Source organism: Sturnus vulgaris, chromosome 13 (genome assembly GCF_052056855.1).
Source record: "Sturnus vulgaris isolate bStuVul1 chromosome 13, bStuVul1.hap1, whole genome shotgun sequence".
Classification (NCBI taxonomy): Eukaryota; Metazoa; Chordata; class Aves; order Passeriformes; family Sturnidae; genus Sturnus; species Sturnus vulgaris.
The window spans coordinates 19,638,243-19,652,567 of NC_142255.1; the positions used below are offsets into that span (position 1 = coordinate 19,638,243).

The 14,325-nt window shown below is 36.7% G+C and overlaps 1 protein-coding gene across 2 annotated transcripts in view; it reads left to right on the forward strand.

Moving 5' to 3' along the window:
* PIAS1 (protein inhibitor of activated STAT 1) overlaps window positions 1-14,325 on the forward strand; it is a 59,977-nt gene that overhangs the window by 43,429 nt on the left and 2,223 nt on the right. The window contains exons 7-13 of one of the 2 annotated variants that reach the window (XM_088172734.1): window positions 2,711-2,816; window positions 4,735-4,808; window positions 6,385-6,545; window positions 8,219-8,349; window positions 10,004-10,181; window positions 11,599-11,753; window positions 13,375-13,412. In XM_088172734.1, coding sequence (XP_088028860.1) covers window positions 2,711-2,816; window positions 4,735-4,808; window positions 6,385-6,545; window positions 8,219-8,349; window positions 10,004-10,181; window positions 11,599-11,753; window positions 13,375-13,412 — 843 coding nt within the window. Of the gene's footprint in view, window positions 1-2,710; window positions 2,817-4,734; window positions 4,809-6,384; window positions 6,546-8,218; window positions 8,350-10,003; window positions 10,182-11,598; window positions 11,754-13,374; window positions 13,413-14,325 lie in introns of those variants that run through there. The other variant, XM_088172735.1, reaches the window with a different exon arrangement.

A 14,325-nucleotide genomic window follows, 5' to 3' on the forward strand; every position in this document is an offset into this window, starting at 1 on the left:
TTGGAGTTAATGTGGAGAAATTGGAGTTAATTTGGAGAAATTGGAGTTAATTTGGAGAAATTGGAGTTAATTTGGACAAATTTGAATTTTGTGGAGTTGGAATTTTGGGAATTTTCTGTCGCGTTGGGGTGGGGTCGGTCCCTGCTCGTGTTTGGGACTCAAAGGTCAAAGAGATCAAAGCATCCATTAAAGGTTTTGTGGGTTGATTTGGAGAAATTGGAGTGAATTTGGAGAAATTGGAGTTAATTTGGAGAAATTTGAATTTTGTGGAGTTGGAATTTTGGGAATTTTCTGTCACCCTGGGGTGGGATTGATCCCTGCTCATCTTTGGGACTCAAAGGTCAAGAGATCAAAGAGATCAAAGCATCCCCTAAAGGTTTTGTTGGTTAATTTGGAGAAATTGGAGTTAATTTGGAGAAATTGGAGTTAATTAATTTGGAGAAATTTGAATTTTGTGGAGTTGGAATTTTGGGAATTTCTGTCACCTTGGGGTGGGATCGGTCCCTGCTCCTGTTTGGGACTCAAAGATCAAAGAGATCAAAGCATCCCTTAAAGGTTTTGTTGGTTAATTTGGAGAAATTGGAGTTAATTTGGAGAAATTGGAGTGAATTTGGAGAAATTGGAGTGAATTTGGACAAATTTGAGTTTTGTGGAGTTGGAATTTTGGGAATTTCTGTCACCTTGGGGTGGGGTCAGTCCCTGCTCATGTCTGGGACTCAAAGGTCAAAGCATCCCTTAAAGGTTTTGTTGGTTAATTTGGAGAAATTGGAGTTAATTTGGACAAATTTGAATTAATTTGGACAAATTTGAATTAATTTGGACAAATTTGAATTTTGTGGAGTTGGAATTTCGGGAATTTTCTGTCACCTTGGGGTGGGATCGATCCCTGCTCGTGTTTGGGACTCAGAGATCAAAGCATCCCTTAAAGGTTTTGTTAATTTAATTTTGTTAATGTTTTTGTTAATTTGGAGAAATTGGAGTTAATTTGGAGAAATTTGAATTTTGTGGAGTTGGAATTTTGGGAATTTCTGTCACCCTGGGGTGGGATTGATCCTCCTCATCTTTGGGACTCAAATGTCAAAGTGATCAAAGCATCCATTAAAGATTTTTTTGTTAATTTTGTTGGAGGTGATGAAGAGAAATGAGAGCTTGAATTTTTTTGAAAATTTGAGCAGGAAAAGAAAGAAAATTCAGCTGAGCTGGGGGGGTTTGACAGAGTTGGGTTCTGGTGGTGAAATTCAAATTTTACACAGGAAATTCAGATTTTACACAGGAAATTCAGATTTTACACAGGAAATTCAAGATTTTACACAGGAAATTGAGATTTTACACAGGAAATTCACTGACAGCTTTCCTTAAATGCACTGAAACAAGTGCAGTGCTGAACAATATCCATGGAAAATTAAATATACTGACATCAAAACTGAATATTATCCACATAAAATTAAATATACTGGCACCAAAACTGAATATTATCCACATAAAATTAAACATATTGACACCAAAACTGAATATTATCCACATAAAATTAAATATACTGGCACCAAAACTGAATATTATCCATATAAAATTAAATATATTGACACCAAACCTGAATACTATCCACATAAAATTAAATATATTGACACCAAAACTGAATATTATCCACGTAAAATTAAATATATTGACACCACTGCAGTGCACAATATCATCCATATAAAACAAATGCACTGACACCAGTGCAGTGCTGATTCTATGATAAATTTAATATTTTTTTTTGATTTTTTTTTTATATTTTCAGAACTATTCCATGGCAGTGTACCTGGTCCCTGCACTGCCATTGACTGTGCAGCCTGGCTGTGATGCAGGCAGGGTTCCTATGATGAATTTAATATTTATTTTATATTTTATTTTATATTTTTCAGAATTATTCCATGGCAGTGTACCTGGTGAAGCAGCTGTGCCTGCACTGCCATTGACTGTGCAGCCTGGCTGTGATGCAGGCAGGGTGTCAGTGATGAATTTAATATATTTTTTATATTTTTTAATATTTATTTTATATATTTTCAGAATTATTTGATGGCAGTGTACGTGGTCTCTGCACTGCCATTGACTGTGCAGGCTGGCTGTGATGCAGGCAGGGTTTCAGTGATAAATTTAATATTTATTTTATATTTTATTTTATTTATTTCAGAACTATTCCATGGCAGTGTACCTGGTCCCTGCACTGCCATTGACTGTGCAGCCTGGCTGTGATGCAGGCAGGGTTCCTATGATAAATTTAATATATTTTCTGATTTTATTTTATATTTTTATTTATATTTTCAGAATTACTCGATGGCAGTGTACCTGGTCCCTGCACTGCCATTGACTGTGCAGGCTGGCTGTGATGCAGGCAGGGTGTCAGTGATGTTTTTTATATTTATTTTATATTTTATTTATTTATTTCAGAATTATTCCATGGCAGTGTACCTGGTGAAGCAGCTGTGCCTGCACTGCCATTGACTGTGCAGCCTGGCTGTGATGCAGGGAGGGTTCCTATGATGAATTTAATATTTATTTTATATTTTTTGATGGTTTATATTTATATTTTCAGAACTATTCCATGGCAGTGTACCTGGTGAAGCAGCTGTGCCTGCACTGCCATTGACTGTGCAGCCTGGCTGTGATGCAGGGAGGGTGTCAGTGATGAATTTAATGAATTTTTATGGTTTATATTTATTTATTTCAGAATTACTCGATGGCAGTGTACCTGGTGAAGCAGCTGTCGTCGTCGGTGCTGCTGCAGCGCCTGCGGGCCAAGGGCATCCGGAACCCCGACCACTCCAGAGCTCTCAGTACGACCCTGCTGCCCTCTGAAAAAATCCCTAAAAAATCTCATTTTATAGGGTTAGGGCTGTGCTCAAGTGCTCTGCACTTCCTGCAGCTCCAGGGACCGTTGGGGCATTTTTTTATTCCCTTTTTGGGCATTTTTTAATTCAAATTTGGGCATTTTTTTATTCCCTTCTGGGCATTTTTTAATTCAAATTTGGCCATATTTTATTCCCTTCTGGGCATTTTTTTATTCCCTTTTTGGCATTTTTTAATTCAAATTTGGGCATTTTTTATTCCCTTCTGGCCATATTTTATTCCCATTTGGATATTTTTTTATTCCCACTTAGGCATTTTTTTATTCCCATTTGAGCATTTTTTTATTCCCATTTGGCCTTTTTTTAATTCCCTTTTTGGCATTTTTTATTCCCATTTTGATATTTTTTATTCCCATTTGACCATTTTTTATTCCCTTCTGGGCATTTTTTATTCCCATTTGGATATTTTTTATTCCCTTTTGGGCATTTTTTATTCAAATTTGGCCATTTTTTATTCCCCTTTGGCCATATTTTATTCCTATTTTGGCATATTTTATTCCTATTTGGATATTTTTTTATTCCCTTCTGGGCATTTTTTTATTCCCATTTGAGCATTTTTTTATTCCCATTTGGCCTTTTTTTTATTCCCTTTTTGGCATTTTTTATTCCCATTTTGATATTTTTTATTCCCATTTGACCATTTTTTATTCCCTTCTGGGCATTTTATATTCAAATTTGGCCATTTTTTATTCTCCTTTGGGCATATTTTATTCCCATTTAGGCATTTTTTTATTCCCTTCTGGGCATGATTTATTCCCATTTGAGCATTTTTTTATTCCAATTTTTATTTTATTTTATTTGGCCATTTTTTATTCCCTTTTGGATATTTTTGATTCCCTTCTGGCCATTTTTTATTCCAATTTTGATATTTTTTATTCCCATTTGGGCCTTTTTTATTCCCATTTGGCCATTTTTTTATTCCCATTTGGATATTTTTTTATTCCCATTTTTATTCCCCTTGGCACAGAGCTCCTGACTCTTTTTTGTTTCCTCTGACAATCCTGCTGGAATTTTGTGTCAGAAAATCAGCAGCAAAAACTTCTGTGGGTTTGGTTTTCAGGGAAAAGGGGGAAAATCCCAGCACCTGATCAATTTTTAATCAATTTTTAATGCTCAGATCAGATTTTTTAACTCTTCCAAAAGGGAAAAAATGAGTCCAGCACCAAATAAAATAATAGTGCTGAAAATTAAATTTGTCCTGATGCAGTTTGATGCTTTAAATGCACAAAAATCTGTGGATTTTATTTGATGTGGGTTGGGTTTTATTCCAATTTATTTTAATTTTATATGGGTTGGGTTTTATTCCATTTGGCTGCTGCTCTGCAAGGTGAGAACTGCAGGTCTGGATCTTAGGGCAGGAATAAAAGAAATAATTCTGATTTGTTCATTTTACCAATGAACCAGCTCTTGGAAATAAAAACCTGCAGAAATTCAAGATTTCAACATTTCACTGCAGTCATTGAAATCTCGATTTTCTCAGGGTGCTGCTGGCTTCCTGTTGCTCAGTTGGTTTTTCAATAACAATTTAAATCATTTTTTTATATCGTTTTAAATAATTTGATGAGGATTTAGGGGGGTTTATAGTGGAGCCTACCCATGTGAGAGCTGTTAACAAATTCAACAACTTCAGCTTGAAATTAGAAATTAGAAATCAGAAATTAATGTGATACTAATTATGAAATAATGACCAGGTGCAAAATTCCCTATAAAGGAAATAAAAAATTTTTTTTTTTAGGGTCTTGAATTCAAAGTTCACCACACCAATTCAGACTTGATTTTATTTCTTTATCATCCAATTTATGTTCAAATTAACCTAAAATAAACTTTTTCTTCTTTCAAATCCCAGTTAAAGAGAAGCTGACAGCTGATCCAGACAGTGAAATAGCAACAACCAGCCTGAGGGTGTCTCTTCTCTGCCCAGTAAGTTGATTTTTTTTTTTTTTTTTTATTTCCTCCAAAGTGATTCTGATGGGAATGGGAGAAATTTTTACCTGGTTTAATTTTTGGGGGGATGGAGAGGAGCTGAAATTCTCTGAGGGTTGGCTGTGAGAGGAGCCTTTGTTCTTCTGCTGGTTTGGGGGTTTTTTTGGGGGTTTTTTGGGGGTTTTTTTTGGGGATATTTTGGTGCCATCCTGTGGCATCCTGCTTGTACTGCTCAGCATCAGCCTGGATTGGATCCCAAAAATCTGAATTCCCAAAAATCTGAACTCAAAAAAATCTCCACCCCCAAAAATCTCCATTCCCAAAAATCTCCATTCCCAAAAATCCCCATTCCCAAAAATCTCCACTCCCAAAAATCTGAACTCACAAAAATCTGCACTCCCAAAAATCTGAATTCCCAAAAATCTCCATTCCCAAAAATCTCCACCCCCAAAAATCCCCATTCCCAAAAATCCCCATTCCCAAAGATCTCCATTCCCAAAAATCCCCATTCCCAAAAATCCCCATTCCCAAAAATCCCCATTCCCAAAAATCCCCATTCCCAAAAATCTCCACTCCCAAAAATCTCCATTCCCAAAAATCCCCATTCCCAAAAATCCCCATTCCCAAAAATCCCCATTCCTAAAAATCCCCATTCCCAAAAATCTCCACTCCCAAAAATCCCCATTCCCAAAAATCCCCATTCCCAAAAATCTCCATTCCCAAAAATCCCCATTCCCAAAAATCCCCATTCCCAAAAATCCCCATTCCCAAAAATCTCCATTCCCAAAAATCTCCATTCCCAAAAATCCCCATTCCCAAAAATCTCCATTCCCAAAAATCTCCATTCCCAAAAATCCCCATTCCCAAAAATCTCCACTCCCAAAAATCCCCATTCCCAAAAATCTCCACTCCCAAAAATCCCCATTCCCAAAAATCTGCACTCCCAAAAATCTCCATTCCCAAAAATCTGAATTCCCAAAAATCCCCATTCCCAAAAATCTCCATTCCCAAAAATCCCCACTCCCAAAAATCTCCATTCCCAAAAATCCCCATTCCCAAAAATCCCCACTCCCAAAAATCCCCATTCCCAAAAATCTCCATTCCCAAAAATCCCCATTCCCAAAAATCTGAATTCCTAAAAATCCCCATTCCCAAAAATCCCCATTCCCAAAAATCCCCATTCCCAAAAATCCCCATTCCCAAAAATCCCCATTCCCAGGAACCCTCCTGAACCAGCCCTGGGCCTCAGAGCAGCTCTGGGGGTCTGGGAGGAGATTTTTTTATTATTTCAGATTAAAGATTAGATTTAGATTTTTTTTTATTTAAGATTAAAAATGGAATCTATTTTGTTACACGTGTCAGCATGAATTCTTCAAACTTCCTTGATCAATTTGAGTTCCAATCCAGGATTTTAATTCATTTTCTACCATTTCACACAGGAAGGAGGGAACTGTGCATGTGACAAAATTCCAATTCCTGAGCACAAAACTCCACCTGTGTTGAGGCAGAAAATCCCTGATGGTTTAATTACCACCAAACCGATAAAATCTTATTTTTTTTTTCTCTTTCCCAGCTCGGCAAGATGCGTTTGACCATCCCCTGCAGGGCCCTGACCTGCTCCCACCTGCAGTGCTTTGATGCCACTCTCTACATCCAAATGAACGAGAAAAAACCGACCTGGGTGTGCCCCGTGTGTGACAAAAAAGCTCCTTACGAGCATCTCATCATCGATGGGTGCGTGCAGCAGCCCCTGGAACCCTGAAATCCTCAAAACCTGGAACCCTGAAACCCTGAAACCCTGAAACCCTGGAACCCTGAAACCCTGAAACCCTGAAACCCTGAAATCCTGAAACCCTGAAACCCTGAAATCCTCAAATACTGAAACCCTGAAACCCTGGAACCCTGAAACCCTGAAACCCTGAAATCCTCAAAACCTGGAACCCTGAAATCCTGAAACCCTCAAATCCTGAAATCCTGAAACCCTGAAACACTGAAATCCTGAAACCCTGGAACCCTGAAACCCTTAAATACTGAAACCCTGAAACCCTGGAACCCTGAAACCCTGAAACCCTGAAACCCTGGAACCCTGAAACCCTGAAACCCCGAAACCCTGAAACCCTGAAATACTGAAACCCTGAAACCCTCAAATACTGAAATCCTCAAAACCTGAAATCCTGAAATACTGAAACCCTGAAACCCTCAAATACTGAAACCCTGAAACCCTGAAATCCTGAAATCCTCAAATACTGAAATCCTGAAACCCTGAAACCCTGAAATCCTGAAACCCTCAAATACTGAAACCCTCAAACCCTGAAATCCTGAAACCCTCAAATACTGAAACCCTGAAATCCTGAAACCCTCAAATACTGAAACCCTCAAACCCTGAAATCCTGAAACCCTCAAATACTGAAACCCTGAAATCCTGAAACCCTCAAATACTGAAACCCTCAAACCCTCAAACCCTGAAATCCTGAAACCCTGAAATACTGAAATTCTGAAATCCTCAAATACTGAAACCCTCAAATATTGAAATCCTGAAACCCTCAAATCCTGAAATCCTCAAATACTGAAATCCTCAGATCCTCAAACCCTGAAATCCTGAAATTCTCAAACCCTGAAACCCTCAGATCCTGAAATCCTCAAATCCTCAGATCCTGAAATCCTCAAATCCTGAAATTCTCAAATCCTGAAACCCTCAAATCAGTGATTCCTTTTCATCAATTCCATTTCTGTAGATTTTGATTTTTAAATTTTGTTGTTGATTCTTTTTTGTCAATTCGGTTTCTGTAGATTTTTATTTTTGAATTTTATCAGTGATTCCTTTTCATCAATTCCAATTCTCCAGATATTTATTTTGAATTTTTATCATTGATTCCTTTTCATCAATTCCAATTCTCTAGATATTTATTTTTGAATTTTCTCATTGATTCCTTTTCATCAATTCCAATTCTCCAGATATTTATTTTGAATTTTTATCAGTGATTCCTTTTCATCAATTCCAATTCTCTAGATATTTATTTTTGAATTTTCTCAGTGATTCCTTTTCATCAATTCCAATTCTCTAGATTTTTATTTTTGAATTTTCTCAGTGATTCCTTTTCATATTCCATTTCTGTAGATTTTTGTTTTTAAATTTTCTCATTGATTCCTTTTCATCAATTCCAATTCTCTAGATATTTATTTTTGAATTTTATCAGTGATTCCTTTTCATCAATTCCAATTCTCCAGCTTTTTATTTGAATTTTCATCATTGATTCCTTTCCCCCAAAGAAGAGAAGAGCGCAGATCATTAAAATTCCAATCGCGCCGCCCGACAACGGCGAAAAAAACCCCAAAAATTCTGAAAAAAAAAACCCCAAAAAAACCCCCCAATTTTGGGGTGGTGACTGGAATATTTTTGTGGGCAGGCTGTTCATGGAGATCCTCAAGTTCTGCACGGACTGTGACGAGATCCAGTTCAAGGAGGACGGCTCGTGGGCGCCCATGAGGGCCAGGAAGGAGGTGCAGGAGGTGCCCGCGACCTTCAACGGAGTGGATGGTGAGCCCGGGCTGTCCCTAAATAAACAAAATATCCCAAATGGTCATTTTGGGGTTTGTTATTTATGGCTTTGGTCCCTCCTCACGTCGGGTGATGGCGCGGTGCCGGCGGGGGGTGATGGGGGTTGGGGTTGGGTTTTGGTTTTTTTTGGTTTTGAATTTTTTAAAATTATTTTATTCTGTTAAAAAAAAGGAAATTATTCAATTCCATGAATTGAATTGAATTCCAGTTGGTAACTGATTGTTGATTAAATTCTGAGATTCCCATGAGCTGATGATGATAACTCTTAATTAAATTATTAAATTCTCTTTTCCATCAGCTGTGATAACTGATTGTTGACTAAATTCAGAAATTCTCTTTTCCATCAGCTATGATTACTGATTGTTGGTTAGATTCTGAAATTCTCTTTCCCATGAGCTGATGATGATAACTCTTAATTAAATGATTAAATTCTCTTTTCCATGAGTTGCTGATAACTGTTCATTAAATTCTGAAATTCTCTTTTCCATGAGCTGAGGATAACTCTTGATTAAATTATTAAATTCTCTTCTCCATGACCTCTGATAACTGATTGTTGGCTAAATTCAGAAATTCTCTTCTCCATGAGCTGACGATGATAACTGTTAATTAAATTCTGAAATTATTTTCCATGAGTTAGAATAACTGAACGTTGATTAAATTCTTCAATTCTCCTTCCCATGAGCTGTTGATAACTGATTGTTGATTAAATTCCTAAATTCTCTTTTCATTGAGCTATGATAACTGATTGTTGGTTAGATTATTAAATTCTCTTTCCCATGAGCTGTGATAACTGAATATTGATTAAATTCAGAAATTCTCTTTTCCATGAGCTGTGATAACTGAATATTGATTAAATTCTAAAATTCTCTTTTCCATGAGCTGATGATGATAGCTCTTGATTAAATTCTGAAATTCTCTTTCCTATGAGCTGATGAGGATAACTCTTAATTAAATTCTGAAATTCTGTTTCCCATGAGCTGATGATGATAACTGTTAATTAAATTCAGAAATTCTCTTCTCCATGAGCTATGATAACTGATAGCTGATTAAATTCAGAAATTCTTTTCCATGAGCTATGATAACTGAATATTGATTAAATTCTAAAATTCTGTTTCCCATGAGCTGTGATAACTGATTGTTGATTAAATTCTGAAATTCTTTTCCATGAGCTATGATAACTGTTGATTAAATTCAGAAATTCTCTTTTCCATGAGCTGTGATAACTGAATATTGATTAAATTCTAAAATTCTGTTTCCCATGAGCTGTTGATAACTGATTGTTGATTAAATTCTGAAATTCTGTTTTCCATGAGCTGATAACTGTTAATTAAATTCAGAAATTCTTCTCCATGAGCTGATAACTGTTAATTAAATTCAGAAATTCTTCTCCACGAGCTGATAACTGTTAATTAAATTCAGAAATTCTTCTCCACGAGCTGATAACTGTTAATTAAATTCAGAAATTCTTCTCCACGAGCTGATAACTGATAATTAAATTCAGCAATTCTTCTCCATGAGCTGCTGCTGCTACTGAAATGTTGGAGCTGTCCTCGCTGGGCTGTGCTAGCAGAGTGTCAGTGAGCAGGGCACACTTTGCCCTGGGCTGTGGTGAGTGAGTGCTGGTTCTGTGCAGGCTGCCTCAGCTCGTCCCTGGATCACCAGGTGTCCTCTCACCCGGCCTCCAGCAAGAACAAGAAGGTGGAGGTGATCGACCTGACCATCGACAGCTCCTCCGAGGAGGAGGAGGAGGAGCCTTCAGCCAAGAGGAGCTGTCCCTCCATCTCACCGGCGTCCCCAGTCAACAGCAAAGGGTGAGAGCCCTGCTCCAGGGAGGGGACAGCGCCCCAAACACATCGGGGAGGGCAGGGCAGGGCAGGGCAGGGCAGGGCAGGGGGGAACTCAATCAAATAATTCAGTTGGGTTTGGAGCACAGGGATCAGAGATGGGAGAGGGGAACAGAATAAAATAATTCAGTTGGGTTTGGGGCAAAGGAATTAGAGATTGGAGTGGGGAACTCGGTAAAATCAAATAATTCAGTTGGGTTTGGAATAGAGGAATTAGAGATGGGAGAGGGGAACTCGGTAAAATCAAATAATTCAGTTGGGTTTGGAGCAAAGGAATTAAAGATTGGAGTGGGGAACTCAGTAAAATCAAATCATTCAGTTGGGTTTGGGAAATGGAGCAGAAGGAATCAGATTTGAGTGTGGAACAGAATAAAATGTTATTAATTGTGTTTAGGAAATGGAGCACAGGGAATGAAAGATTATTTTATTTATTATATTTTATTTATATTTTATTTTAATTTATTTTTAATTATTTTATTTTATTTTATTTATTTTATTATATTTTATTCTATTCTATTTTATTCTATTCTATTTTATTTTATTTATATTTTATTTTAATTTATTTTTAATTATTTTATTCTATTTTATTTTATTTTATTCTATTTTCTTATATTTATATTTTCTTTATATTTTATTTTACTTTATTTTTAATTATTTTATTCTATTTTAATTTATTTTATTTCCGTTATTCTATTTTATTTTATTCTATTCTATTTATATTTTCTTTATATTTTCTTTTACTTTATTTTATTCTATTTTATTTTATTCTACTTATATTTTATTTCATATATTTCTATTCTATTCTATTCTATTCTATTCTATTCTATTCTATTCTATTCTATTCTATTCCATTCTATTTCTATTCTATTCTATTCCATTCTATTTCTATTCTATTCTATTTTATTCTATTCTATTTCTATTCTATTCTATTTCTATTCTATTCTATTCTATTTCTATTTCTATTCTGTTTCTATTCTATTCTATTTCTATTCCATTCTATCCTATCCTATCCTATATCCTATCCTATCCTATATCCTATATCCTATCCTATCCTATATCCTATCCTATATCCTATCCTATCCTATCCCATATCCCATATCCCATATCCCATATCCCTATCCCATATCCCATATCCCATATCCCATATCCCATATCCCATATCCCATCCCTATCCCATATCCCATATCCCATCCCATATCCCATATCCCATCCCTATCCCATATCCCATATCCCATCCCATATCCCATATCCCATATCCCATATCCCATATCCCATATCCCATATCCCATATCCCATATCCCATATCCCATATCCCATATCCCATATCCCATGCCCCATCCCCGCTGTCCCGTTGTCCCGGTGACTGTTCCGTGTGTCCCCGCAGGCTGTTGCCGTTCCCCCAGCAGGCGTCCCCCGCGTGCCGGACCCCGGGGCTGCCGCCCGTGGACAGCGGCTTCCTGGGGGGGGCCGGGGGCGCCGGGATCCTGCACGACTACAGACCCCCCTTCCACGTGGGACCCGTGCCCTACGAGCTGCAGGGTGAGTCTGCCCGGCTGGGAATGCAAATAAACCACTCTGTCACACCTGGGAATGTCAATTGTTCATTCTGTCACACCTGGAAATGCAAATTGTTCACTCTGTCACACCTGGGAATGCAAATTGTTCACTCTGTCACACCTGGGAATGTCAATTGTCCATTCAGTCACACCTGGGAATGTCAATTGTTCACTCTGTCACACCTGGGAATGCAAATAAACCATTCTGTCACACCTGGGAATGTAAATTGTCCATTCTGTCACACCTGGGAATGCAAATAAACCATTCAGTCACACCTGGGAATGCAAATTGTCCATTCAGTCACACCTGGGAATGTCAATTGTTCACTCTGTCACACCTGGGAATGCAAATAAACCATTCTGTCACACCTGGGAATGTAAATTGTCCATTCTGTCACACCTGGGAATGCAAATAAACCATTCAGTCACACCTGGGAATGCAATTTGTTCATTCTGTCACACCTGGGAATGCAAATAAACCACTCTGTCACACCTGGGAATGCAAATTATTAATTCTGTCACACCTGGGAATGTAAATTGTCCATTCTGTCACACCTGGGAATGCAAATTGTCCATTCTGTCACACCTGGGAATGCAAATAAACCATTCAGTCACACCTGGGAATGCAAATTGTCCATTCTGTCACACCTGGGAATGTAAATTGTCCACTCTGTCACACCTGGGAATGCAAATAAACCATTCTGTCACACCTGGGAATGTAAATTGTTCACTCTGTCACACCTGGGAATGCAAATTGTTCATTCAGTCACACCTGGGAATGCAAATTGTCCATTCTGTCACACCTGGGAATGCAAATTGTCCATTCTGTCACACCTGGAAATGCAAATTGTTCACTCTGTCACACCTGGGAATGCAAATTGTTCACTCTGTCACACCTGGGAATGCAAATTATTAATTCAGCCAGACCTGAAAATCCAAATTATTAATTCAGCCAGACCTGAAAATCCAAATTATTAATTCAGTCACACCTGAAAATGCAAATTATTAACTCAGTCAGACCTGAAAATCCAAATTATTCACTCTGTCACACCTGGAAATCCAAATTATTTATTCAGTCACACCTGAAAATCCAAATTATTAATTCAGCCAGACCTGAAAATCCAAATTATTAATTCAGCCAGACTTGAAAATCCAAATTATTCACTCAGCCAGACCTGAAAATCCAAATTATTAATTCAGTCACACCTGAAAATACAAATTATTAATTCAGCCAGACCTGAAAATACAAATTATTCACTCAGGGTGAACGTGGGGAACCAGACCTGAAAATCTGAATTATTCACTCAGGGCCTCTGCAAAAAATCCAAATTTATTCACTCAATACCTCTACTGAAAATCCAAATTATTCCCTCAGGGTGAGTGTGAGGAACCCTGAAAATTCAAATTATTATAATAATAATAATATTTCAAGCTAAGTGTATAAATAAATAAGAAATATTTCATAATAAATGTATTAATAAATATTCCCAAACAACTGTGGGAATACAGAGAGTTGTTATTCGTGCTGAACTGTATTTCATTTAATTAATTTAATTTTTTTTGGAGTTGTTTGTAATTAATTGAATTCCTTTCTTTGGTGGCAGGTTTGGATTTCTTCCCTTTCCTGTCAGGTGACAATCAGGTGAGTGCCAGCTCTGCCATTGCCCGGGGGTTTGGGGGTTCTGTGTCCTAAAAAAAAAAATCAAAAAAAGGGAGCTGGGATTTTCCCCCTGCACTTTGTGTCCTCCCCAGGAGGAAAACGGTGTTAAAATTGCCCTAAAATTGCATTTAAATTGCATTTAAATTGCCCTAAAATTTCATTTAAATTGCATTTAAATTGCCCTAAAATTGCATTTAAATTGTATTTAAATTGCACTAAAATTGGACTAAAATTTCATTTAAATTGCACGAAAATTTCATTTAAATTGCACTAAAATTGGACTAAAATTTCATTTAAATTGTATTTAAATTGCACGAAAATTGGACTAAAATTTCACTTAAATTGTATTTAAATTGCACTAAAATTGCATTTAAATTGCCCTAAAAGTGCATTTAAATTGGACTAAAATTGCATTGAAATGGCATTAAAGTTGCATTAAAATTGGACTAAAGTTGCATTTAAATTGCACTACAATTGCACTAAAATTTCAGTAGAATTGGACTAAAATTGCATTTAAATGGGACTAAAATTTCATTTAAACTGCATTAAAATTGGACTAAAATTGCATTACAATTCCACTAAAATTGGACTAAAATGGCATTAAAATTGGACTAAACTTGCATTAAAATTGCACTGCAATTGCATTTAAATTGCACTGAAATTGGACTAAAATGTCAAATGCACAAAAATTGCATTTAATTGCATTAAAATTGCATTTAAAATGCATTAAAATTGGACTAAAGTTGCATTTAAATGGAATTAAAATTGCATTACAATTTCATGAAATTTTGATTTAAAATGGAGTTTTTGTTCAATTGGGATTTCTGTTCAATTGGGATTTCTGTTTCAATGGGATTTTTGTTGAATTGGGGTTTTTGTTTCGTTGGGATTTTAG